Source organism: Enhydra lutris, unplaced genomic scaffold (assembly GCF_002288905.1).
Source record: "Enhydra lutris kenyoni isolate GAN:26980312 unplaced genomic scaffold, ASM228890v2 scaffoldscaffold21, whole genome shotgun sequence".
Classification (NCBI taxonomy): Eukaryota; Metazoa; Chordata; class Mammalia; order Carnivora; family Mustelidae; genus Enhydra; species Enhydra lutris.
Genome location: NW_019154105.1, coordinates 791,243 through 818,206, shown reverse-complemented (window position 1 = coordinate 818,206; position 26,964 = coordinate 791,243). Strand labels below are relative to the sequence as shown.

Below are 26,964 nucleotides of genomic sequence, written 5' to 3'. Positions count from 1 at the left end.
CTGTTCTTGAGGCCTCCAGATTTACCTGAGCACATAAGAGTGACTGTTCCTGCTTTGTGGGGGAGGATATGGAGGTGCAGAGAGCATCAGTAGTTTAATAAATGGCACTTTCATGTGGTTCAGCCTGAAAACATGTGCTAGGCAACACAGCAAGTTAGTCACGAGTCTGAATTCAAAATCTTGCCATTTGTGACAACATGGATGGACCTAGAAAGTATTATGCTAAGTAAGTCAGAGACAGAAAGACAAATACCGTAGGATCTCTCTTATATGTACAATCGTAAAAAAAAAAAATAATGAACTGATATGTACAGAGAACAGATTGGTGGGCTGTGGGGGTGGGCAAAATGGTGAGGCTGGTCAAAAGATACAGATTTCCAGTTGTAAAATAAGTAACACGGGGATTTAGTGCACAGCATGGTGACTATAGTTAATAATACTTGTTTTCATATTTGAAAGTCGCTAAGAGTGTAAGTTAAAAGCTCTCATCATAAGAAAAAAAAGTTCACTGCCACAATGTTAACAAGACTGCTTATTGTGGCAATCATTTTGCGTTATAGACGGACTGAGCCAGCCAGGTGCCTTTTTTTGCAATACATGCAAATACCAAATCATTATGTTCTACACCCGAAACTAATATAATGTATGTCAATTGTACCTCAACTTAAAAAAGGGAGGAGAATTCAAACTCAGGTCTTGACCTTGAGTCTGGCGCTATTTTTCTACTACTCCACTAGGCCAGACCTTTTTGCAGTCCTTCCTTTCATTAAACTGATTTCCATAGATTATGTTTATTTTTATCTTTCATTATATTTTGGGAATGAATGAAACATGCATTTTTGTTTTTTTTACCAGAAACATCCCTTTTAGTTTCACTCCATGTTCTCCCACTCAGACTCAGTTATTTCCCGTCAATTCTGACCTCCCAGATCCCAGAAAAGATGGGCATGAACTTGAGAGGTGTTTCAAATCCGAAGTCAGCCAAGTCCCTGTCTCTGTTGCTGCGGGTGGCTATTAGAGCTCGATGGGACCTTGGCCAGAGTCCAGTTTTATCCTCTCTCTTTGCAGATGAGAAAACTAGATCCAGAAAGACTGGTTTTCTCACAGCCACACAGCTGGCCGGGAGTGTACTTGAGGTGGCTCTGCTGTACCCGGCTAGCTCACAGCGTGCAGGGACAAGCTCTGTTGGGACCACTTCCCCTTGGCTCCCTGCACCGGGACACGTGGTGGGTGCTTCTGAAGTAAGCCTTGCAAGACATGGAGACTCAGGACAGGACGTCCCCAGGACGTCCCCTTACTCTAAACTGATCCTTTCAAAAAAAAGGTCCCAGCCTCTCTAGGGCCATTTTGGATAGTCTTAGGAGATACATCCCAGGGTTACTTTCTTGCCTTAGATGCTGCTGAGACCTGCGGGGAATGTTAACATGGAAGCTTCTAGAGTGCTCTGACCTCCATCCACTCCTTCAGCAAATCACCCCAGTCGTCATTCGTGGGCACTGCTGCAGCTACATACATGGCTCTGGGCTCAGAGGAGAGAGGTTCAGGACCTACTTGGTCTAGATGGGGGAATGTCCTCCTTTTGTGAGAAGACTTCAAATAGTTTTTCCAAATGTAGCCTTTCCTATTAGACGGGCAAGCAATACGACTGGTGCGTTTAAGGGTCAAAGAGCCATGGAAATATTCCCAATCATTTTAGGTCATGTTGATCCAAACTCAACTCGGAATACAGTTATACCCCACCACTACTCAGTACAAAGCAGCCGGTAGATGCCAGTCAGACCCAGTGGGTGCACCGGCTGGAACCCCACTCAGCGGCAGGTGGGCCAAGAAGCCTGTATCTGAGGGCAGGGACACAGGTGTTTTGGGGCAAAAGAAGGGCAGAGAGTGGGGCAGCACTAGGGAAAAGCTGGGTGGCGGGACTGGAGGGAGAGCTGAGCCCATCTCCCATGCCTCTGGTCACTCTTAGTGGGGCCCGCTGGGGCTCGGGGAAGGAAGGTGTCTTTCCGGCTCTCTCGGGTGACAGTCAGGAGTAGAGGTGCCCGTTCGTCAGCTGGAAGCAGCACAAATGACCATACTGGTGAGTGAGAAGTGGGGATGACACCACTGGGGTTCTGCATTCCAAATATAAAACTAGCTGACCTTCCCTCCAGCCCAGGGCTGATGGGGCACAGGAGGCCTTGTCTTGTGGTCCAGCGCTTGAATCAAATGGAAATCATATGGTCATCATGGCACAGCAAGGACCCCTGAGAGGACGTCCTCTGAACAACATTTAAGCACCTGGGCAAAAACACCAGAGAATTCAGAATCATTTATTGTGCGTCACTCGTAGTTCGTACATTATTAATAGCAAGACAACAGTGTCCAACAGCTGCTGGGTGAAGAACTTCATTCTGATGATCTCCTACTGGCACCCCTTCTTTTTTCCAAAGTTTTAAGTCCCTACATCTTTCCTGAAAAGATCTATCCTCAAGGAGCTCCAACATCCTTCTTTTGCGCTGACAACCGACACAAAGGAGACACTGTCCCGTTAATTCAACGTGCTCCTTACAAGGCGACTTAACACACGGAAGATTTTTTTAATCCAAAAGCTACATGATGATTGCTTTATGTTTTGCTGCAAAATCAATGAGGGCCGCATGCAGGGGAAACATTAGCAGACGCTGAGTTCTGGGTAACTGTTGTTATTAAGACCTGATGCCTGGTGTGGAAAATTAAGAAGCTTACTTAGCAGGAGTAGCGGAAGCACTTGCATCGGCGGCTGGGACCGATTAGAGTATGAATCAGGTGTCTAAACATTGAAATGAGCTTGATTTGAACTTAATTCTATGTCTGGCACATCTGAGTTATACACCTTTAAAAGGACAATAGCGAAGAGAACAAAAGCAAACAGCTAAACAGGCACTGATGTGTAGGACGGGCTGGGCATGATCAGGACATGCTGCGGGCTGGGCACCAGGCAGATCTCTTCTGAAGCGAAGACAGTGGAGCATTAATAAGCTCAAACGGGGAAAAAGAGAGAGCGAGAGCCCTTTCCTGTGCTGTCATCTTTCAAAGTGTTCAGTTCTCTTAAGCAACAGCACCACATGTACACACACGCAGTAATTACAAAACAGAGACATTCTTTAGATATTGGACCCACTCTTCTGTCTTCTGCCCTGCCTCTCTGCTCCTTCGGATGATGGGTTTAAGAATAGCGCTGGGGGGTGGGTACCCAGGTGGCTCAGTGGGTTAAAGCCTCTGCCTTTGGCCCGGGTCATGATCTCAGGGTCCTGGGATCGAGCCCAGCATCGGGCTCTCTGCTCTGCGGGGAGCCTGCTTCCTCCTCTCTCTGCCTGCCTCTCTGCCTGCTTGTGATCTCTGTCAAATAAATGAATAAAATCTTAAAAAAAAAAAAAGAATAGCGCTGGGTTCACTGCTAGAAAAGAAAACTAACGCTCTCCTGAATCACACTGAGACAGTATTAAGCTCCTTCATCCTGTCAGGGTCAACATCACGTACAAGCACGTGACCATGTGTGTTTGACGTACTGTAGCTACGGCGACTAAATCACGTGTTACACTCTAATGTTAAATCATAGTTACAGTGATGTTAAAAATTTTTTTTCATTGACAGTTGACATTATTTTGAGACAAAGAGAAAGTTCCCAAACCCCATAGATTCTGTTCCCTCCCTACCCTCTACCCCCACCCACATCCAACGCACAAGAGAACTACAGTAACAGGAGCCATGAACTCAGGTGTCGATGGCAGACATAGCAGACGCCGGCCCCACGATCACAAGCTCCCATCTCCAGTCCTGGCTTTCCGCGCCTCGATCATCGGCTTGGTCGCCCGTTTGCGGTCAGGGGCCAGCCCCAGCCAGCACATGAGGTCAATGAACCAGGTGGTTGAGTTGAAATGTAAGCCGAATTCACTTGCGGAGTAGTCTAAGGGGAAGGTGTGGTGGTAACTGTGGAAGCCTTCACCTGCAAGACAAAGTGGGATTGAAATAGTCCATCCCCACCTCTCTGCACAGACTGAGTCCCCCACCCTTCACTGAGCTCTGTGGGCAGCGACTTTCTGTCTGCCCTTAGAGAGCACTGGCTCGACGACGTACAAGCAGGAAAACAACGAGGCAGTCAGCACAGAGCCACGAGGCTCATTTCCCCGTATGAACTGTAGGTATGTTATCACGATTTCAGGGCAGGACTTCAGAAACTAAATGCTAAATGGCTGATAGCAGATCCTCATTTTTTTTTTAAGATTTTATTTATTTATTTGACAGACAGAGATCACAAGTAGGCAGAGAGGCAGGCAGAGAGAGAGGAAGGGAAGCAGGCTCCCCGATGAGCAGAGAGCCTGATGCGGGGCTCGATCCCAGGACCCTGGGATCATGACCTGAGCGGAAGGCAGAGACTTTAACGCACTGAGCCCCCCAGGGGCCTCAACATTTCCTTGTTTTGATGTTTGGTCATGAAAGGAGAATAGCCTCCGTGGGCTGGAGGGACCAGACAAGGGCTCGCTGGGAGAGCCCGGAAGACCGGGAAGCGCATGGCTCGGACAGGGCAGCAACAAATTGAGGAGCGGACCGTTACCGTCCCAGATCCGCTACAGGCTTTTCCACCCCTCCTGCTAAATAGCTTTTCCTCCTTACTTTTTTTTTCTTAATTAAAGTATTTTGAGGAGGGATCTCAGGGCTTCTTTCATTTGACTCTCATACAGCTTTACTGAGATACGATTCACCCATTTGAAGTACAATTTACTGGCTTTTAGTGTTTTCCGAGTTGTGCACTCATCACCACAATGAATTTTATAACATTTTCATTACATAAAGGGAAGCGCCACATTCCTGAGCTCTCGTGCCCCAACCATCCCCCAAGCCTTACGTGTCCCCCCAACTGGCCAAGGCTTGCCCAGATCAAACATTTCTAGGAGGCGCGTCTGCGCCGGTGGCTCTGGAGGAGACGAGCGTCTGGAATCAGAACGCGGAACCGGGGACTCCGTGAAGCAGAAACCCTCCTCAGCGGGGCGGTGTCGCCGTTGAGAGCCTGAACAGAACAGAGGGCGGGGCCCGGGGAATTTGCCCCTTTTATTCTGACTCAGTGACTGAACTGCAACATTTATCTCATCTTCCCCTGCCCTCAGATTAGGATTTACATGATCTGTTCCCCGGCTCTCGGGCCTTGGGACTCGGATTTAATGATCCCACTGGCTTTCCTGGGTCTCCAGCTTGCCGAGAGCAGACCGTGGGATTTCTCGGCTCCCATAATCCTGGGAGCTCCTCATAATAAACGTCTCCCCTCTTCCCCGACCTTTCTCCTCCCTCCGCTCTATACATTTACACACACACATACACATACAGAAATAGCAGGATACCTATTTATATCCTACACACATGTATATACCTACTTGTGTAGATATCCTACTGTTTCTGTATCTACATGGGGATTTATTATGAGGAACATATAATATTGTATTACAGTACACACGGAAACTGTGTAGTGTATGTATATAATAGTACACATGTGTATATATCAGTATACGTGTATGTGTAGTGTGTATTGTGGACACATATATATGTGTCCTAATATGTATATATTTATAATGATTCTGTTTCTCTAGAGATAATACAACCCCCATAGATCTGTCTATTCTGAAGATTCCATATAAATGAAGTCACACCATATGTGATTTGGGGACTGGCTTCTTCCACTTAGTGTAAGTTTTCGAGGTTGTAGCAGGTGTTGGTACTTCATTTCTTCTTATTGCCAAACAGTTTTCCATTGTACGGACGCACCCTTTGCATTTCCCGCATTCATCGGATGACGGACGCCTGGATGATTTCCACTTTTTGGCTATTACAAGTCATGTTGCTATGACTACTCACGTGCGAGTTTCTGTGCAGACGTAGATTTTTACTTCTCTTCTGCACAAATCTGGGAGTGGAGTTGCTGGATCATACGGTAACTATTTTTAACCATTTGAGGAATTGCTAGATTCTTCCTTTACTTCCTTTTTTTTTAAGATCTATTTATTTATTTGAGAGAGAGTGTGTGCACGGGCAGGGAGGGAGAGCGAGTCTTACTTAAGCTTCTGAGCTCCGAGCCGAACACCAGGCTGGATCTCACGACCCCGAGATCGACCTGAGCCAAAACCAAGGGTCGGACGTCCAACGGCCTGCACCACGCAGGTGCCCCCCCCTTACTTCTTAGTAGGTCCTCGCCATCCCCCAGCTCTGCTGACCACAGCTGAAGGGCTCTGCTCTGCAGTGAGTGTACCCAATGGGCAGATCTGTGGTTTACCGTTTTCTTTTTAATTCAGTCTTCTTGACCCTGCCCCTTCCTTCCTCAACATTTGTGGTGTTTTTCCTTCCCCTGAGTATATGTGGAGGAGTTTCCCCCACTATGTTCAGAAGCAGACACCGCACTGAGAACCCGGCTGGACTCCCATCTACCGCACAGTCCGATGCGACAGGAGCCTTCCTAGGACCTGAATGAAGAAAACCCACCAGGAGCCCACTGTTGACCTTGGTGCACAGAAAGCCAACAGCCGGCTCCTGAGGGCCTGCGCCATGTCCATGTCCTTGGGCTTTCCGGCCCCCTGTCCCTACACAAGATGGAACTCTGTCTTGTCCTCCTTTCATCTTCTGAAAAGACTGCAGTTGGGGCGACATGGCCAGTGCTGACTCCAAGCCGACAGGAGAGGGCACGTGTGTGGCTCCATCGGGTAAGTGTCCAGCTCTTGATCTGGGGTCAGATCACGATCTCGGGGTCATGGGATTGAGCCCCATTTCGGGCTCTGCGCTCAGCAGGGAGTCTGCTCCTCCCCCAGATCACTCTTTCTCTCTCCCTCTCTCAAAATAAATAGAAAAAAAAAAAAAAAAAAGGAAGATGGAGAGGAGGAAGTAGCAGGGGCATCAGAAACTCCTTCCAAGACACTTTTCTCTCGGCTTAGCCAGTGTCCCCAGGGCTGAACTGGTGCTTATTTAGACACTGTCATCGCTCCTGTCAACACAAGATCCTGGGGTCTTAGTAAGTGCGCGAGCCTACCGACGCGGTGGCAGAAACTCCTTGCTACTGAGACCGTTGCTGCCTTACAGTAGGATCTTCCCCTGCGGTTCCACCAACACGCTCAAGGCCCAGCTTTCCAAGGAGCCCGAGCTGCCTCCACAAAGATACAGCCAATGTTTCTTTCTTACTTACCGTGCGCCAGCCGCGGTGGCGAGGGCTTTAACGGGTGTGCAGACCTATAATCCCCCACTCTAGCTAGCTGCCACAGTTATCCCCATTTTAAAAATACAGAAGGGACCGGTAACTTGCTTTAGACTGTAAAGCTAGGAATAAAAACAACATCACTGAGACTTATTTCATGCTAAGCCCTGCTGCAAAGACTACGCAGTAACTCATCGAACCCTCCCACGACCCCAGGAGCAGGTAAATGCCACTGTCATCTTTGCTTGACAGAGGAAGAGACAAGGTGTGGCGGAGACAGACAGTGTCCCCGGAGAGAAAGTGGGGGAACCAAGACCTGACCAAACTCATCAGAATCCGGAGGCCTCGCTCTTAACCATCTTGTGGCACCATGAGATGCCGCACTTTTGTTTCTTCCCATCTCTCTGATTGAAGGCCTTTTTTCTTATGGTCAGTCAGATAACTGGACAGTGGAGGCTAGAATGGTCAGGGCAGTTTGAAGAAAGTCACCTGAGATGGCTCCTTCAGGAACATTTCCACAGTAAAAATAAGTAGCGGCTAATTACTGATCATTTACTGTATGACAGACATTGTCCTAAGCCATGCACACTAGTAGCTTACTTACTCTTCCTAACACCCCTGTGAAGTAGACATCACGATTCCCATTTCAAAGAGGAGAAACTCTAAATCAGAGAGATTAGGTGACTTGTCCAAGAGCCAAGATTCTACCACCAAAGCCCAAGTTCATCCCACCGACTCCAATCCACTGCCTCTCTTCACGGATTCCAGAAAACCATTGGACAGCCAAGAAAATCTGAGCTGCCGTACTTCCCATTGGCTCTCACTCCCCCGACTTACCAATGGTACCCAGAGTGACGAGCAGGTTCTGCCAGGGGCTTATGTGCTTGTCGTAGGGCCGGTTCCCGTACATGTGGGCAGCACTGTTGACCAGCCAAGTGACGTTGAGGGAGATGGTGTAGCGGAGGATGGAAGCCAAGCAGTAGGAGTTCCACAGACTCTCCCCCCAGAAGCACCAGGGCACCGTCGTGGGGACCGCGAAGCACATGAGCACCACGGTGATCTTATAGTACCTGCAGGCAGAGCATCACGCTGGCACCGGGCCCTGGGGGTGGGGCAGGGACGGGCTGCCACCGGGAAATTCAGCAAGCGTGCCAGCTGGCTCCTTCCACGCTTTCTGTACGGAAACACCCCATTGTGTGTCACCCTGTACAGGGGTTGCAAAACCATATCCCTGCAAGGGCGGGGCGGGAGACCCCAAGTGGAGGTGGGACGGGCAGAGTGCTCTGGGGAGCGGCAGGGCAGCTCACCCATTTGACGGCCCCTGCTCCTTCCCTCACCTGTCAATCAGCTGGATGACCAGGTTGTCTCCAGGGATCTCAAGAAACACCTATTTCTTGAGTAATTTTCAGACACGTGATTCCATACTATCTTAGCTTGGCACAAAGGTAAACAATCCAATCCCCTCTCAAAAAATGTTCTCTCTTCATTGGAGAGTACATTCCAAGCCAGCATAAAAAAATAAGTAATAAGGCTAGGCACAAGCAGGGCCACGTAAAAAGTCATCTTTACAAAGAAACCGTCAGCAGTTTGATTGTCAGACCTGTGTACCCAGCAGATTATTTACTAAGCACTCGCGGGATGCCAGCCGCAAGTGCTGGTCACGCAAAACAGATTCAACATGGTCCCCGCCGGGCCTCAGTTAGGTGGAACCAGTGTCTCCCACCTTCTGGCCATGTGGAACCAGCTCTGTGCAGGGACAGGAAAGGGGCTGTGCTGGGAGTTTGTAGCTCTTTCCTCCCTGGCCTCACGCAGCCTAACCCAGCTTCCCGAAGTCCTCTGTTAAGATGCGTATGTACGAAATGGCACAGTGTGAGGGAACGACATTCAGGAGGTGGAAGCCTTGAACTTGAGTCTAGATCTGATTCTGGACGTCGAACCAGCCGTTCTGTTTCTTTTGCTTCCTCCTGTGTGGAAGTTGGCTGCTTCCCCAAGAGCAGAGTCTGAGGCAAGGACCTGAGCAGGGTAGTCTGTTCTGGGAAGAGACAGGGACGGAGGGAAACCAAACCAGGGGGGCTCGTATGCTGGACACCTGAACTCGGACCTCAGTGGGACAGATCACACTTCGGAGTTACTCTCTCAAGGAATGAGAGAAAAGGCTGCTTTCCCACTGGCTCTAACTGCGTCCTGGCCAAGGGATGTCACATGGGATATCAGCTCCCTCACACCTCCAGTTTGCTCGGGTCAGCACGGCTGAGTGCATTTCTGGAAGCATCTCAGGTGGAGGTGGCAAAGATACCAGGCAGGAAGTAAGAAATAAGGCGTCCGGCTGAGCAAGGTGCAGTTGGGTTACACCTGGGGTCAGCAGGTGGCTGCGGTGTGAAAAGATGGGCAGAGTAGGAGGTGGGGCACGAGAGGGGTCTAGCAGAGGTGGTGATTATAATACCTACAGCAGATCTTGTGAGGATCCGGTAAGTAATAGATACTATGTGCATATCATATGTCATGGCTATTCTGAGAACTTCCCATGTACTGGCTCATTTAATCCTAATAAAAACTCTAGGGGAAGTGACCATTAATATCACCATTTTACAGAGCAAAGGAAAGGTTACATAGTTGGGCCAAGGTTACAAGACTGAGATGTAGGAGGACCAAGATTCAGATCCAGGCAGAATCACTGTCGAGACCACCGTCCCTTCAACGCAGCTATCTTGGTATCCCAGTGACTTGAACACGGGTGTCGACAGGTTCACCTGGTGCCCAGCAAAAAACAGATTTTATGGGAACTGACACTGATGCACAGCTAGCAATCTGCAAAACACACTTACATGCAGGATTTGCACATGAAATCATTGAAGTTGAAAGAGGGTCCTTGGGAGGTCAGATGAGTGGGCTGTGGCTAAAGGGGGAAAGACGAGACAATGCAGGGACTGGTGCTCTTACACTGGGCTCCCTAGAGTCACATGCAAAAGACTCCAGGAGACGACTTTTATAAGAAAAAAAAAAAGATTTTATTTATTTATTTGAGAGTGAGTAAGCATGGGGCAGAGAGCAGGCAGAGGAGAAGCAGGCTCCCCGCTGAGCAGGGAGCCTGATGTGGACCTGATCCCAGGACCCTGAGATCACAACCTGGGCCAAAGGCAGAGGCTTAACCCACTGAGCCCCCTAGTGCCCCGAGACTGCTCTTGAGAGCTACTTGTGAGGGAGGGAGAGGAAGGCAGGCTGAGCGGAGGCAGAAGCTCACCTACAAAGAGTTCCAGCAGATCCAACAGGGACCTCTGGGGCTGGATGACCCTTTAGAGTTGTTCCAAACTGAAAGGTCTCCCTGCATCACCCAGCCTTTGGCCTCGGGGCACACCCTGGGAGGGGTGTACCCTGGGACAGGGCGGTTCCACGTGGGCAAGGATGCTCCCAGAGAGGAGCACCCACTGAGGGGGGACCCGGGAGAGGCACGCAGGCCCTGCCAAGGCCCTGGGGCTCAGTGGTGAGTGTGTGCACGGAGGAGGGTTCTGAAGGGAAAACGGAAGAGGTGGCCAGAGCTGCGGATCTCTGCTGCTCGTCTGCACCTCCGAGGAGGAAAGCCGGCCGGTCTGTGTGTCAACAGAAGGCATTTTGTGACTGAAAAAGGTCCTTTCCTTCCTCCACTCTCTGGGCTACAGTCCAGGACCTTTGAAAAGAGCCTGTCCCGGGGCGCCTGGGGGGCTCCGTTGGCTAAGCATCTGCCTTCAGATCAGGTCATGATCTCGGGGTCCTGGGATGGAGCCCTCTCTTCAGGCTCCTTGCTGGGCAGGGAGTCTGCCCCCTCCCCCACTCATGGGCTCTCTCTGAATCAATCAATCAACAATAAAATCTTTTAAAAAAGGAAGAAGATTGGCCTCTCCTAGTCCTGATCTGAGCCATTGTCTTGGCTGCTCATTTAGCTCCTGAAAAGGAGGAGGAGAAAGAAAACACTGAGGTTGAGCTCTGCTGGGCACCAGGCTAAGCAGCTCACAGGCCTTCTCGATTCCTCCTTCCCGCAGACTGGGAACAGACAGAGGGGCCCATGGTTCCCCCAGGAGGAGGCCAGGCCCTCGCTCTGCCCCTCAGCTCTGCCCCAGCCCTCTTCAGCTCACAGGACTCTCTTCCACGGACGCCCCGCCCCCACCTCTTCTCTCTGAACTTGAACTTACCTGGACTTCTTAGGGAAGCCACCTTCAGCCTGGGCTCTGGTGTGGAGGGAGAGTGCCAGCCGCGGAGCTTCCCAAGTGGGAGAAGGAGGCCTGGGCTTCACCCCAGCACAAACTCCGTCCAGCGGAATATCCTCTTCCTCAAAAACAGACCCTCCTTAACAATCCTTGCAGGGAAGCGCTGGTGGGTTTAATGAGAGGGCCGTCCTGTGATGTTCTTCCTAGAAGGAATCCCTCGGATTCCTTGTTGTGCGTTCAGTGGAATGAATACAGGAGAAAGGGACTTTAGGGGCCACAGAGGGTCTGGGTGGGGCAGCCAGTAGCCTGGGTCTTGAGGCTGATCTTTGCATCAAAAATTCCCGCAGCCATCAGACAGACCCAACGCTGTCCCGTGTCGCGGAGGGGCCTTCCTCCCGTGCCTCTTGGCTTCCAGAAGCTTCATTACAGTCGCTGGCCTTCTTGCTTCAGAACAAGTGTGGGGACGGCTCCCTGGCTTCCTTGCTCAACGACACTCAACTCTGAACCCCCAGCCAAGGGTCCACCAGCAAGTCCGTGAGGCCTCCAGCTCCTTGTCCTTCCTCACTGGGGGGATTTCCTTTCTTCAGCTGTGGTAGGAGGAGGCTGCTGAGGGGCCCCCCAACATCGCTCTGTGCCTTCACTGAATGGGTTTCGTGCATTGTAAAGTGTCACAGAGCAGTAAACCACCCAACTCCACCACTTCCTGTCCGTGTTTCCTTGAGCAGATGGTTTAATCATACTGAGCCCCAGGCTTCTCTTCTGTAAAACGTGGTATTAACAAATGCACGGTGTCCCTACGACGTGCGTCGGTCCTGTCCTGGTACTGGGGATAGGAAGTGAACAAACCAGACAAAATCCCTGCCCCTGGGGAGCGGGGGCATTCTGGTAGGAAGATGTATAAACACATGTATTATGTATGCACCAGACAAAAATGTCCATGTACGCACACTCTGGTAGGGAAGGAAGCTGGTGAGTAACACACAGAGCACGTCCGTGGTAACTACAAAGGCAAGAGTGAGCGGAGAAGGAGAACAGGAGTCAGAGGCAGGTGCCGTCACTTAAAACAAGGTCTCGAGAAGGACTCGGGGACATTATAGTTAGCCGTGAGGCAGGTGGGGCGGAAGACTCCAGGCAGAGAAAACACAAGCACGAGGTCCCGCAGCAGGAGCGTTCCTGGCACTTCCGAGGACAAGCAGGAGGGAGGCTAAAGCAGGTGAATGAAGGGGAGAAGGAGGGGGACAAGAGAAAAATGGCGGCCGAGTCACAGCACGTCTGCGGGTCACCACAGGGGTTTCAACCTTCACCCTGAGCGAGACGGAGCCTTGGGCAGATTTGGCTCAAGGGACTGGAGTGACCTGACTTACATCTTAGCGGTGTCACCCCGAGGGTTGTGTGGACTGGGCTGCAGAAGCAGGGGAACAGTTAGGACGCGCTACAAAGTCTGGGCTGAGAGGACATTGGCTTTAGACCAGGACAGGGCGGCGGATGTGAGAAATGGTCAAATTCTGTGTATATTTTGAAAACAGAGTGACAGGACTTGTTAGCAGACTGGATTGTGGAGAGAAGGGAGTCAGGGATGACACTAAGGATGGAGATGGCGTCTGCTGCCACGAGGGAGGGAGGAGGAGCTGGTTTCCAGCAGCTCCTGAGGAGCTCAACCTTAGAGGTGTCAGGTGTTACATTCAAGGGGCCTTGTCAAGCAGCCGACGGACAGGTCTGGAGATCAGAGGTGCTCGCGAGAGGTCGGATGGGGACAGAAATTGGGGACCCATCAGCATATTACTGTGCGATACTCACACACACTGTTTTTCATCGGGTTCCACAGCAGCTCTGTAAGGTGCTCGCTGCAGCCTCACTTTGTAGGACCTTTCTGGAGCTCCAGAGAGGTCACGGGACTTCCTCTAGGCCACACTGGTTGGACCAAGCACAGGCAGGCTTCAAACGCAGTGCAGACAACCTGCTATTTACTCAGCTTACCGAGCGCAGGGCATGGGGGATGGGTAGGCTTACCCAGAGGTAAACCAGGCTGCAGTGTGTGGCCTAGCTGTTGCTCTGGGAGTCGCACATACACGGATAAAAACACTGTCCTCCGAAGGCTGGAACACTACACTCCAACGGGACTGAAATTCCCATCCCTCTGGCACCGTCTTCTCCCTGTCCTGTGTCTGTGTCCTCGTCCTGGCTTACCCGACATTTCCAAGTACCAGTCTAAGTATCACCTCTCTGGGGGGACTGCCTCCGTCCCCCAGGGCAGGCCCTGACCAGTGTTTGGGCTGCACGCTTACTTCTCAGCTCTCACACCTGCTGGCTTAGCCAGTGGCCTTGCCCATGAGGTCAGGGGTCTCAATCCTGACTACACATTCCAGTCAACTGGGTGAACATTCAGAAATGACTGACGTGGGAAACCCACTGCAGACCGACTCAATCAAAGGGCATTTCTGTTCCAGGCACTGATATATATATTTTAAAGATTTTATTTATTTATTTGACAGAGAGAGATCACAAGCAGGCAGAGAGGCAGGCAGAGAGAGAGGGGGAAGCAGGCTCCCCGATGAGCAGAGAGCCCGATGCGGGGCTCGATCCCAAGACCCTGAGATCATGACCTGAGCCACCCAGGCGACCCCAGGCACTGATATTTTTAAATAAAGCCTCTCCATTGCAGATGTTGACCGTAGTCTCCCTATAATCTGCCCCCATCCTTTCTTTCTTGCTGGAATGCTCTGATTTTGTTCAGATAGCTGACTGTTGTCCCTGCAGCCGTGTCCTTCGGGGAATGTGGACTCTACCCACGATGTGAGTCCTGATTGGTTTGAAGCCATCAGTGGTGATCTCATTCACTTTCCCAGTAGGGAAGATGGGTATGATTTTTTAAAAAGGTAAATAACAAATGTTGTTAAAGACAGAGAAATCAGAACCTTCATGCATTGCTGGTAGAAAGGTAAAATGTCGCGGCTGCTAACAAAAATAGTTTTCCAACAGGTTATATATCAAGTTATCATATGACCCAGCAATTCAACTCTTGGGCACACATTCAGAAGGATGGGAAGCAGGGACTTGAACATACACTTGTATGCCAGTGTTCATAACGGCGTTCTGCACAGTAGCCAAAAAGTGGAAACAGCCCAAGTGCCCATTAATAGATGAATGGATAAACAAAATGGTGTGTGTGTGTACAGACAGACAGACAGACGTATATGTAATGTATGTGTGTGTATGTATCTATGTTTGTCTATATATGTATGTATAATGGAATATTATTCCAGCACCAAAAGGACAAAATTCTTACATATGCTACCACATGCACGGAGGGACCTTGGAAACATGCCTAGTGAAACATACCGGACACAGAGGACAACGATTGTTCATAATTCCACTTACATAAGGTACCTAAGCAGGCAAATTCACGAAGACAGGAAGTAGGATAGTTGGGCCTCGGAACTGGAGGGAAGCGTGGAAAGCAGAGGGGAAAGGGAAGCCCCTGTTTAATGGCTATAGAGTGTTTGTTGGGAATGATGGAAAAGGTTTGGGTATGGATTCTGGTGACGGTTGCACAACGTGGTAACACAGTGAATGTACTTAATGCCGCAGAACCGCACGCTTAGGGTTGAAATGATAAATACTATGTTGTGTATATTTTACCACAATAAAAAAGATCAAGATGAGAGAATATTTTCTCAACCACAGAAAGTACACATGGGCAGAAGTGGCTTCTCTTTTTTCACAGTGACCCCAGGACCTACTACAGCCATCCGTGACTGTGACAGGCAGAAGACTGAGAAACAAAGCAGACCCCTTAGGTTGACGGAGCAGAACGGTGGAAAGGTCTTTGAACGAGCTACTGAACTAACCAGCCACAGAGGGGCTCACTGACGTCTCACTCTGGGACAAGCCAAGCTACTGAACTAACCAGCCCTAACTAACTAACTGACTCTCACTCTGGGACAAGGCTGTTGAGTCAGGACCATCTGTGGAGTCGCTGAGCGCAACGTAGGACTTGCCGTGGACGCTGACGTACCATCCGGACCTCCTCTCTGTGGACAGCCACTGACAGCACTGCTTCTGCGGCAGGGACCTGCGCTGCTCTAGGTCACGCCCTCTCTTAGCAACCCCATCCAGGGACTAACCTTACGTAAGGAGAGTCGTCCATTGCCTAGTCCTGGTCCCACTGCCTCATCTCTCAATGGCTCCGAAGAGTCACCCCAACTTCAGAACCCACCGTATGGTGGGCTAAGGCCTTTGATGGACCGATGAGGACCCTGCTTCTTCCCTTGCCCAATCCTGTTTCCAGCCCTTCTTCTGTTGGTGTTGACCCTAAGGGCCCTCTCCAGTTCACTTCTTACAACATAATATCCACTTCAGAGCCAGCTTCTGGGGTAACCTGTCCTGTGACAGGGATATATTGCTGGACAGATGGAGTCCAGCAGAAAGCCACTCTCCAGAGCCTAGCACAGGCACGGCACAGAGCAGGCACTCCTCCTTATCTGTGGAACAATGAAGCCAATGCTTCTTTGGTTAATAAATTACTGAGAAAGCTTCTCAGGAAAATACAAACCCTACAGTGACTCAGAAGGACCCAGAGCATGAGAGATAAAATGCCAAGGTTTCCAAAAAACACAAACCACACAATACATGTGCCTCCTGCTTTTGAGTTCTTCGTGAGGCGCTTATCTTTTGGGTTAGTGCCAACACAGGATTGTGAATATGAAACCAACGACATGATTAAAGACATTCGTGCCCATCAGGCCCCAAACCCCAGATCCCAACGATTTCACTGCGAGGCCTCAGAGCTCTGGTTTTAAAGGATGATTTCTGAGCATGAGCTTTCGGGTCATTCTCTGAGCTGCCAAACACGGCAACTGGTTGGCAACATCTAACAGCCACTCCGACAGGTCTGGTCTTGGTTTGGAATGTGAGTGGCTTCCTCTCTGTCTCTCCACGGCTACTCAGACCCCGAGACAGGAGGAGACTCCTAGAACCTTTAAGGGAGAGAAAGACAGCAGTTGGTATGAACCCAAGAGCCACCCAAGGAAGAGTAGTTCCCCTCCACAGATTTGAAACCAGATACGCACAGGTTTGAGCCCAAAACACAAGCACCGGAGCACTCAAGCTCACCCTACCAGCTGCTTGGGAGCCACTTTCTATAGCTTCAAAGTCACGGCTGGCAAGAGCAGGCCTGTGACAGACTCTGGAAACCTGCCCATTCCCACCAGCGACTCCACCGTGGGAAGATGTTTCTCCGCACTGAGCTCAACAGAAGAGGCCACTTTACACAAGCAAGTGCCGTCACTCACCATGACGCCCCGACTGGAGTGAATGCAAGGGATAGAACACGAAGGAAGATGTGGGCCGCCATCTTGCCACTCTGTCAACACCCCAAAGACTATCTTTATTCCCATAAACGGGATCACAATAAAGACAACTGAAACGTTAAAAACAGACTTGAGACTTGCAGCCTCCAGGTGGCTCAGTCAGTTGATACCTGACTCTTGGTTTCGGCTCAGGTCATGATCTCATGGGTCATTCCCGGCCCCTCCCTCGACTCAGATGCACACACGAGCGCTCTCTTTCTCTCTCGAATAAATAAATAAACCTTAAAAAAAAATAGACTTGAGGCCAAAAATTTGTTCCATGGAGAAGAAAGGATTTAGGATTTCTTCCTTTTTTCCCTCCCTTCCTCCCAAATCTGAGTGTGCTAAGCATCTTAAAACTGTTTTCTCTTTCGATGAAGAAGAAATTGCAGTTCTCTGCCTACAGGCATTTCCTATGCCTTGAACAACCCTAAGCACAGTGGTCCAGAGCCGGTGGTGTGTGAGATTTCCAAGGGGGACCATGAGAGCATGAAGGAAGGGGAAATAATCCGTCCACTGCCGACTCCCAGCGGGGCTGGCCTCAGGAAATGCAAAAAGTAACCACCACCACGGGTGACAGAAAAATTACAGCCCCACAAATGCATCCTAATGAAGAGCGATGAGCTGTCACTGGCACCTTGGTTACACGTTCGGTTTTGTGATTTCACTTAAAGCCTAGCTGGAAAGTCATTTTCACTACAACGTTGGCATCTTGTAGGGAAGCAGGCAAAATCATCTGGATGCTTACTAAACGTTCATTCAGAGGACAGATAATACACTTGGCAGTTTGTAAATGGAATGCGCGGCGCTCTCTCCCCACCCCCCACCCTTGCTAGGTCCCCTCTGGCGTTGCCCACAAGGAGGCGAACGATGTGATTCATTTGGATGCGGACCTGAAGAGGAAGCCCCTGATGGGGAGCTTCGGAAAATCTTCCAGACTCTTCCAAGTGTTTGAAAATGGGCTCTGCTGCTGTGCTCTCGATTTTGCCTCTCTGGTGCTGCAGTGGCTCTGAGTGAGAGGGCTCACGATGACTGCATTTGAAGGGTGTCCTGAAAGTCTTGATCATTCCAGATCTGGTCTCGACCCCCCATTAGTCTCAACATCACTTCCCCTGTGCTACTTCGTGATAAGCCTTCCCGTAGAAGAAAATCTTTTAATTGGACTATCTAGACGCATAATCGTCATCTTCCGGGAGCCTCTCCTGCCCAGCGGAGGGCGCAGAGACGGGGAGCGACTGCTCCACGGAAATGTCTCCTTTGGAAACTGGCAAGGCAGTGGGGAAAAGATGTGTCTCTATTTTCTCTCTGCCTTCAGCTTTATTTGCTTTGGAGGTCTGCACATGGGGGCGGCATCCATCCACTCGAACTTCATGTGTCTTTGTACAAACAGATTGCATTCACTCGCTAAGCAGCAGTTTGAAGATAAACACAACCATTTCAGAATTTCAACACAAGGACCATTATTTGTACCTCACCAGCAATGACGTGCTTAAAGACAAGACCCAGGCACACTGATTGCTAAGACAGAGTAAGGAGGGTCAAAAGGTTGGGTTTTTTTTTTTGTTTTGTTTTGTTTTTTGTTTTTTTTGGCTTTTTTCAAAGCTTTGATTCTACATAGATGGCAAGTTTTTTGTGGGCAGTATTTTCCTTGATCCAAGTCTCATCACCCATGGTTCCTTGAACCCAAAGCACTCGTTAACACGGTAGGTGCCCAGTAAACACTGAACTGTTGGCCTGTGCCAGAAGGAGTGAGGGCCACGATCCATCTGTCTTTGGCAAAAGCAATGACGTCAGTTCACCCTCCTAATGGTTTGATCCGGAGCGCTTCTCTAGTCGTCTCAGCACAAGTCTAAGTTGGTTAGACTGCGGTTCTGCTCTCTCTTCAGGGCTCTTTGTCTCTCTCTGTCCTTGTTCCCTCCCACACACCTCCCCCACTTCCTGCTTCCTTATCAATTGTTCCCGTTAAGTAATCAGAGCACAGACTAATTCCTGACTGTGTATAGAAAAGGGTTACTAAACTCAACAAATAAAATCACTTACAAAGTAATTTTTTATACAAAGTTTCTGGCATTTCCAGTTTCTCTCACCCTTAAAACTCCATTCCACGTTCATCCTTGGTATTTGAGATTAAGTGAGCGCTGTAGGAGAAAACGCAACCCCTGCTCTCACTCTGGGACCTAGAAAATCTCATGCAAACTCCTTTGTGTACTTTCCTTTTGGGGTCTCAAAGGCCACAGCTTTCATCAAATTCTCAAAGAGATACTCGATTCCCAAGGCCCCAAACATTTGATGTTGTTGTTGAACTTTGATTTTATTTGTTTACTTTAGATTTGACGTAGGATTTAGGTAAGAAAATTTCATCCAATTCAAGGAAGGGTCAATTTAAAGAATTTAAAGGCGTCCCTGGGTCGCTCAGTTGGCCAAGCATCTGACTTCCGCCCGGGTCATGACCTCAGGGTCCCAGGATCAGCCCCACGTCAGGCCCTGTGTCACCCCATGATGGGTGACAGACCCCCACGTGGGCTCTGCATTTAGCAGGGAATCTGCTTGTCCCTCTCCCTCTGGCCCGCCCCTGCCCCATCTCATGTGCACACGATCTCTCTCTCTCTCTCTCTCAAATACAAATCTTAAAAAGGAAACTAAAAAAAAAAAAAAAAAGAAAGAATTTAAGATTTTTTTTTTTTATTTATTCATTTGACAGAGAGAGAGAGAGAGACCACAAGCAGGCAGAGAGGCAGGCACAGAGAGAGGAGGAAGCAGGCTCACTGCCGAGCAGAGAGCCCGATGTGGGGCTCAATCCCAGGACCCTGAGACCATGACCTGAGCTGAAGGCAGAGGCCTAACCCACTGAGCCACCCAGGCACCCCAAAGAAAGAATTTAAAGAATAGTACTTTTAAAAATGAGATTGCCCTACTCTTTTGTCAGTAAAATGTTAAAAGGAATTACAGCAATACTAGACAGAAGTGCGTGTGTGTGTGTGTGTGTGTGTGTACTCCCCTGATCACTCTAGCCTACATACATGTGGCCTTTTGGCTGAAAGGCCAGTCACCAACAGAGATCAGCTCCCCAGCCCCACCCAAGGGAGCACGTTTAATTCCGAGCGCTAATCAATGATAAGCTCTCGTGGGCCACCAGACTCTGCCGGAAAGGAGCGGAGGGAGTCCCTTCAGCCACCTCCAGGACCAGGCTCACTGCTACAGCCGGCTGACTGGGTAGGCTGACTGTTTGGTTGAGAAAGAATAGGCTGGTGGGCACTGGCTTCCTCCTTGCACACGTGATGACCCTTGAGCACAGCACAGGCTTCCTAACGCATTTCCTGCACCCGAGCAGCCCGTCCTTCCAAAGCTCCTCAGGCCTCCAAAACTCAGTTCAAATTAATTTCTTCTGGGAAGCCCACCCTGATAACCCCCTCAACCACGGCTGCCACGTTGTCCAACATCCCATCCGTACAACTGCGCTGTAAAGACTCCAGAAGACCATCAGTCTGGAGAGTTGAGTTGTCAGACCTGCGGACGGTACACACGTTCAATTACATCAACCTAAAGAAAATTGTATGTGGACGTCATTCCCCATTTTTCTGCCTTCTTAGTTTTTGGAACAAAACTTGACCATCCTTGATGGTGATGAGGGTCTTCTCCTGGGTTCCCCAGAAGGCAGGGCCGAAGACAAAAGCTTACGTGCCACGGCTTTACAAAAGGAGTTCGGGCCAAGGGAAGCAGTGTGGAGGCAGGAGGCTGGGGCAGCGACAGGAAGGAGTGTGTGTTGCGGAGCCAGACACCGCTCGGTATCTCAGCCTGGGGGGCCTGAAAGACATCACGGGTGATGGAGCCTCGAACACTCCCTCTGGAAGGAGGGTGCAGGACGAACGTGGCTACCAGAACCCGCTCCCACTGCTCTGCCCCCCTCCCCACAAGCTTCTGGATCCTGAGCGGGGCTGGAAGCCACAACGCAGGCAGGCTCAGCTGGCATCTGACAGACTCGAGTGAGTTCCTAAGCCAGAGGCCCATTACGGGCTTCCACTATTTTTATCCCCAATCACCCCCAAAGAGTTTGTTATTAAGATAAGGGAGATGAGTTCTCACTGGTAAAAGCAGTGGCTGAAATACGTGCATTGGCTAGAAATACCATGTAGGCAGTTCTCCGTGGCCCAAATTCCTCAGAGCGACGTCCCCAAAGGCTCTGCTCCCTCCTGCGCCCGACCACAGACTCCCGTGGCCAGATCCTGACGAGGTGGAGACAGAGAGTGCCGCCACACGTCTTCCCTGCAAGGGCTCACCGACATGTCCCCACGGGCAGGAGGCGAGGCTTCATCAAGCTACCAGTGCTTTGCATGGCTGTTTTTGTCCCCAGCTGTTAATTATGGTAGAATTTGGTCTCAGGCAGGATTCTGCTTAGGGAAGAGCCCTTTCCTCCTCCCCCTCACACCAGAGTTGGCCAAGGTCAGTTCCCAGCAGATGTGGCCAAAGGGTCTGCTGCTGGCTGATCTATGTTACAGGTATGGCCTCTCGCCCCTCGCCATACCTTTAAGGGCCAGAGGCACCAGGAGTCCTGGACAGTAAGATCCCTGCGGTGTGAGGAGACACTGCATGAGCACGCAGTGCGCTCCCTGAACGCCCGTCCCACACTGGGAGGCTGAGAGCCCTACCATGAGGGGGAGGGGCTGCGCCAGCGGGGGTGGGCATGTTCAGGGACCACTTACCTCAGCAACTGAGGGTGACAGCGTCATACACAAACTTTCACCTCAAAGGCTGGTTCTCAGCAGTGGGTTGTCCAGCATTCTCCACAAACTGGACCGTCAACACACTCCTCAGTCCAAAGTGTACCTTTGCAGGTGCTACGGGTCACTAGTCCCAGTAACTAGGAAGATGAAAGGGACAGTCGCTCCTCAAGGAGTCTATGGTCTAATGAGCGTGATGCATTGATGTGGTCCAGCACGACCAGCCGCAGCGCCAGAGGCGCCCGCGTCCTGCAGCCTGATGACAGGGACTCCAGGACACCAGGTCTCAAACTCTCCGGTCTCAGGACCTTTCTCTGCGCTGTAAGCATCACTGTGCCCCGGAGAGCTCTGGTTTCTGCGGGGACATGTGTCCATCCCCGCTGCAGCGGGAATTACAGCTGAGAAACGTCTCACGGATTCGTTCATGCTCAGTGTTAAGAACATAAGCTACGGAAGACGCAGAACATGAAACAGCATCTCTAACCCGCAAATGCACGTGCTGATGTTACAAACCAAATGCGGAATTGGTCGATTCTTTAAAATAACAATAAACCTATCACGTGTTAACATAAGCAGCATTTTTGTGAAAAAGAACTCTAGTTTCCAAAACAAAAGAAGCGTTTAGTGTGCGAGGGCGTCACTTTCCGTCACTGCCCGACTGGACGGTCCGGCTCAGCAGGAGCAGCGGGGCTGACCCGTCGCGTCCGCGGTGGCCCTGCCGCGCGGGGGCAGCTGCGGGTCGCGGTCCGGGAAGACCCGGGCCTCGCGCAGGCGCGCGGTTGGGAGGACGCACCTCGCTGACCTCCGGAGAGGGGCCGAGGGCGGACTGTCCAGGCGGTGCTTGAACCGTGACCTCAGCTTCCTGGACGCGCGTTTTGAAGAGCGAGGAAGAGCCGTCGAGGTGAAGAAGAACGTTCTAGATCTGCTTCCCCGACAGCCGCTGCACATCGGAACCGCCGGGGCCTGGGGGGCTCGGACCTGCGTTTCCGACCAGCGTCCAGGGGAGCTGACGGCGCCGGTCCCAGAACCACGTTCCGAGCCGCGGGGGTCCAGGCCGGAGGAGAGAAGCGAAGGCGGCGCCGGGAGGGGCTGCGGGGTGGGGGCGGGTGGGGGGGCGGGACAGCACGGAGCGGCCCGGGGACAGCGGACCGTCGTCACCGTTCGCAGGGGGCAGCCGTGACCAGGCTCCGGAGGCCGCTCGGCTCGCGCGCAAGACCCGCGGCGGAACCAGGACCCGCGGCGGAACCGCAGACCCAGGACCCGCGGCGGAACCGCAGACCCAGGACCCGCGGCGGAACCGCAGACCCAGGACCCGCGGCGGAACCGCGGCGGAACCAGGACCCGCGGCGGAACCACAGACCCAGGAACCGCGGCGGAACCGCAGACCCAGGACCCGCGGCGGAACCGCAGACCCAGGACCCAGGCGGAACCGCAGACCCAGGACCCGCGGCGGACCCGCGGCGGAACCAGGACCCGCGGCGGACCCGCGGCGGAACCAGGACCCCGGCCGGGCCGCAGGACGCAGGGACGAGGAGGAACGAGTCGCTCCCGCCGCGCGGCTCCCAGGAAACCACGCGCTCTGGACCGGGGCCGGGTCCGCTCAGATCCCGGCTCTGCCGGTCACAGTGTCGCCGCGAGTGTCGCCGGGTCCGGTTCAGACGCTCAGACCCCGCCTCGGGCAACGCGCCGGGAGGACTCGCGGCGCCGGGAGCACAGGGTAAGGTCGCTCCGGGGAGACAAAAGTGACCGCCGAAAGCGACCTTGTTTTCCTAAGACGAGATACAGGCTCGAGACAAGACGCCCAAGCGGACGAGCATTTCGTGTTTTCAAGAGCAGAGCGATTCGGAGCGAGAACCGGGGGGACCCTAATGCGCCCGGTGCCTGTCTGCACCCCGGCGGCGCGGCTCCGGCTCCGCTCGGGGACAGCGAGGGCGGCCGGCGGGACAGGGACGTCAGGTCTCACGGCCGCATCCTTTCCAGCAAGATGACCTGGACCCGGATTTTCAACTGGAAACTTCAGTGGTTTCGGCCCGAAGTCTCCCGCTCCCCTTTCCCCTGACCGGCCAGTGCCTGGCACAGGTAAGAAGAGCGCGAGCACCGAGGACCGGAGAGAAAGTGTCATGTTTGCATTTTAGACGGAGCCATCCCGGGAACCCCGGGTGAGAAGCACTTTCTTCATTTCTGTTCCTCTTTCTCCCGGGAAGCCCCTGGCCATGAAGATCCAGCAATGCCCTCATCACCACCTGGGCTTCCGGGACTCTTCGTTCCTATCTCGTTCTCGCCCTGAAGCACGAGTTGTTAAGTTCCAGACGATGCCAGATGATTGCTTTCTCAACCCCCGAAAACCAACGCCGGCTCTCCCACGGCAAGTGAACATCTTCGTTGTCCTAAAAATCCAGGTTCTTTCTTGGACAGGATTTGAAAGCCTGTTCATTTATCCTGAAACAGATGTAGACGTATGGGGTCTGTCTACATCTCTGGATAGTCAGGACATCTGAGGAATTGTTTTCTCTATCTTAAAATGAAAGACAAGACAAGGAAAGGTTCGTAAGAGAGAGCCGAATGTCAGAAGAGATAGCACGCTTCAGCTGCGTCAACAAACGTGTCCTGACAAATCACATTATCTCCGCACAGAGAGTCTTTGTATCTGTGCGACACATTTGTTATTGTTTTATGTGAAAATAGGCAGTGTGAGGAGAAGTAAGTGACTTGGACAGGGAGACAGTTCAAAGCCGATTTCTGACACGGATTTCCTCAGCCGGTGGGCTGACAGTAATTTCTTTGGTCTTTCTCTCCCCGGGAATTCATTCTTTTTAATCTTGTAAGTTCAGTATTTTGGACTAAGAATTTGACTCTTAGAACACCCTTTGCAACGAGGGTGCTCCCAGGAAGGGAGCATTCGCCTATGCTCCTGTTCATTCACTCATTCATCCGTTTTTTAGTTTTCTGAATCCGTGGAAGCATTTCTCTGAGAAAAGCAAGGAGAGAGGAGGGTAAGTTTTTAATTTCTCAGGCTGACTGGTGCTTCTCTGTTGGAGCTCTCCGTCTTTGGGCAACAACCTCCTCCATGACATCTTCTCCAGGTGTGGCACCCAGTGGCGCTTGGGAAAAGTCTTGGCACCTTGACAGTTCCTGCTGTTCACCTGGGATAGCAGGGAGGGGAGATGAGGTGTCTGCACACCCACCCCCCGGGCCCTCTCACTGGGATAAAAACTCAGCGACTCCTGTCAACGTTAACCACACAAATTACAGAATGTCTAGGAAGAAACTGAACACAAAACATCAAAGACCTGTATTTAGAAAACTATGAGCACTGACTGAAGGCTGTAGAAGAAGTTATAACAAGGGGATAGATTCTGTCTGGGGAGAAGGAGAGTGTCGGAGAAGGCCATGAACCGTCACCTCACGGGGACCTCAGGGACCTCGTCCCACACTTCTCTCCTCTCCTCTACTGTGCATTCCCTCGGCGCTTTCCTATATGGACTTGGAGGGCCCTGGTTATTTTATAAGTATGTGTCTTTTCTTACCTTTTTTTTTTTTTTTTAAGAGAGAGAGTGCGAGCAGGGGTGGGGGACAGAGGAAGAGGGACAGAGGGAATTTTTTTAAAAAAAGATTTTTCTAAAAAGATTTTATTTATTTGAGAGCGCGCATGCACACGGGGCAGAGGGGCAGAGGGAGGAGGAGAAGCAGGCTTCCCGCTGAGCGAAGAGCCCCATGCGGGGCTGCATCCCAGGCTGAGCCGAAGGCAGACGTTTAACCAACTGAGACATCCAGAGAGAATCCTAAACAGACTCTGTGCTGAGCAGGGAGCCCTGCGTGGGACCCCATCCCAGGACCCTGAGATCATGACCTGAGCCGAAGTCAAGAGTCAAGATGCTTAACCGACGGAGCCACCCAGGCGCCCCTATTTTCTTTCCAATTAAATGATATGATTAGTAAGAGCCAGGACTATCCCCTTTCTTCTCTTTATCTCTTCCATTTCCCTGAACACAGAAATGCCTCTACTCACAACTTTTCCACTTAAGGAAGTCTGCAGTACAAACAAAGCGGGGTGGAAAAGGGCATCAACTCTGCCCACCACCAGCAGACGGTATCCGCGGCCACAAGCCGTCATTCTGTTACACATCGTTCCTTAGTTGGGGAGGTTAGCTGCACTGGTGCTCAGTGCTGAGCTCTGTTATGGACATCTGTAAACCATCAGTCTGAAAAGGATAAAAGCAGTGAGTACATTTAAAATGCTGAAAAAAGAAAAAGACACGATTATGATGGAAACAAAAGTAGAAACAGTTTTTCAAGACTGAAAGCGGCGAGTGGATGCCTTCTACTATGGGGGGCACCTGGCAGACCTTGAAGAATCCTTGAGGCCAGAGATCAAATCATGATCAAAAGAAAGGAACAGGGACTAGTGAAAGGAAAGAGGCAACCTCTGGGGATTGTGGCTCTGCGTTAGCCACAACGGGCGCTATCCCTTGGCCTAGACTTCGTTAATCCTGGGGAAGCCAGGAGCTGCTGAGTGAATGGAAGCCTAAGTATGGCGAAGAGTGTTCACGCGTCTGCTCCAAGATAAGGCTCAAATTGCGGGGTTCAGGCCCATCCAAACCAGCAACCCCTATCTGGTGGCCAACGAGGATGCTGGAGCCATAGGAGGTCCACATCTGGGGGGAAGCGTTGAATAGAATGTAAAGAAGAGAAGAGTACTTGGGTTTAACGCTTTGAAGGGCCAACTTATGTTTAGATTTTGTCATCCGGAAACTGGTAACTTAAATCTCTCCTAGTCACTTTGAACTTAGGCAAGAAAAGAGCACGTGAGTGGGGTTTTAGAACTCAGCTCTTCAGAAATGGAACAGCTTCCACACGGAGCTTTACGTGCAGCTAATTACACACATATGTATTGCACATCTCCTCTGTGATGGACGCTTTCGCACACATTAACTGATTTATTCACTGAATAATTCTGTAAGACAGATTTATTTTATTTATCACTGCTTCACCATTTTATGGATGTAGAGACGAAATCCGGAGAATGCCAAAAGTGGTCTATGCTGATTCCAAGATGCTGTTGTACCTCCCCCTTCCTAGCTGCCTCCTTGGCCAGCCGAATGAACGAATGAATGACCCGGTGCCAACACAGACTCTAATTCTGCCTATGCTTCACATGGTCAACTTCTACTACTTTATATGTCGGCCCCAAGAGATACGGTACATCCATGAAGTACGCATGCATCAAGCGTTACTGGATATATTATCGCCAAGTCCCACTGTGGTGTCTCCCTTCTGACCTTCAAAATGCCTCCAGGGGCACTGGAAGGGCAGGCAGCATCAAGAGCTACTTGGAAGAGTGGTTTCAGTGAGTAATAACAAAGTCAAACAGGACCCCCCACAAAGGGTTACTTTTCGATATGTACCTTCTTCTGTACAACTTACAAAACGTCTTGTAGCACAGCCTCCTGGTTGAGGGCCCTTCTTTGTCTCTGGAAATCCTCTGTACTGATGAAGGGGTAGAGAAAACGGCTGAGAATCCTAACCGG

General features: G+C 51.0%; 1 protein-coding gene across 1 annotated transcript in view; it reads right to left on the bottom strand.

The window, feature by feature from the left end:
- Positions 1 to 3,410: 3,410 nt before the first annotated feature.
- Positions 3,411 to 26,964, bottom strand: part of LOC111149176 (stearoyl-CoA desaturase 5) — a 157,782-nt gene continuing 134,228 nt past the window's right edge. The window contains exons 6-7 of the mRNA XM_022506116.1: positions 8,027 to 8,259; positions 3,411 to 3,964 (exon numbers count right to left, since the gene is read on the bottom strand). Of these exons, the coding sequence (XP_022361824.1) occupies positions 3,774 to 3,964; positions 8,027 to 8,259 (424 nt within the window). The 3' untranslated portion in view covers positions 3,411 to 3,773. The remainder of the gene's footprint in view (positions 3,965 to 8,026; positions 8,260 to 26,964) is intronic.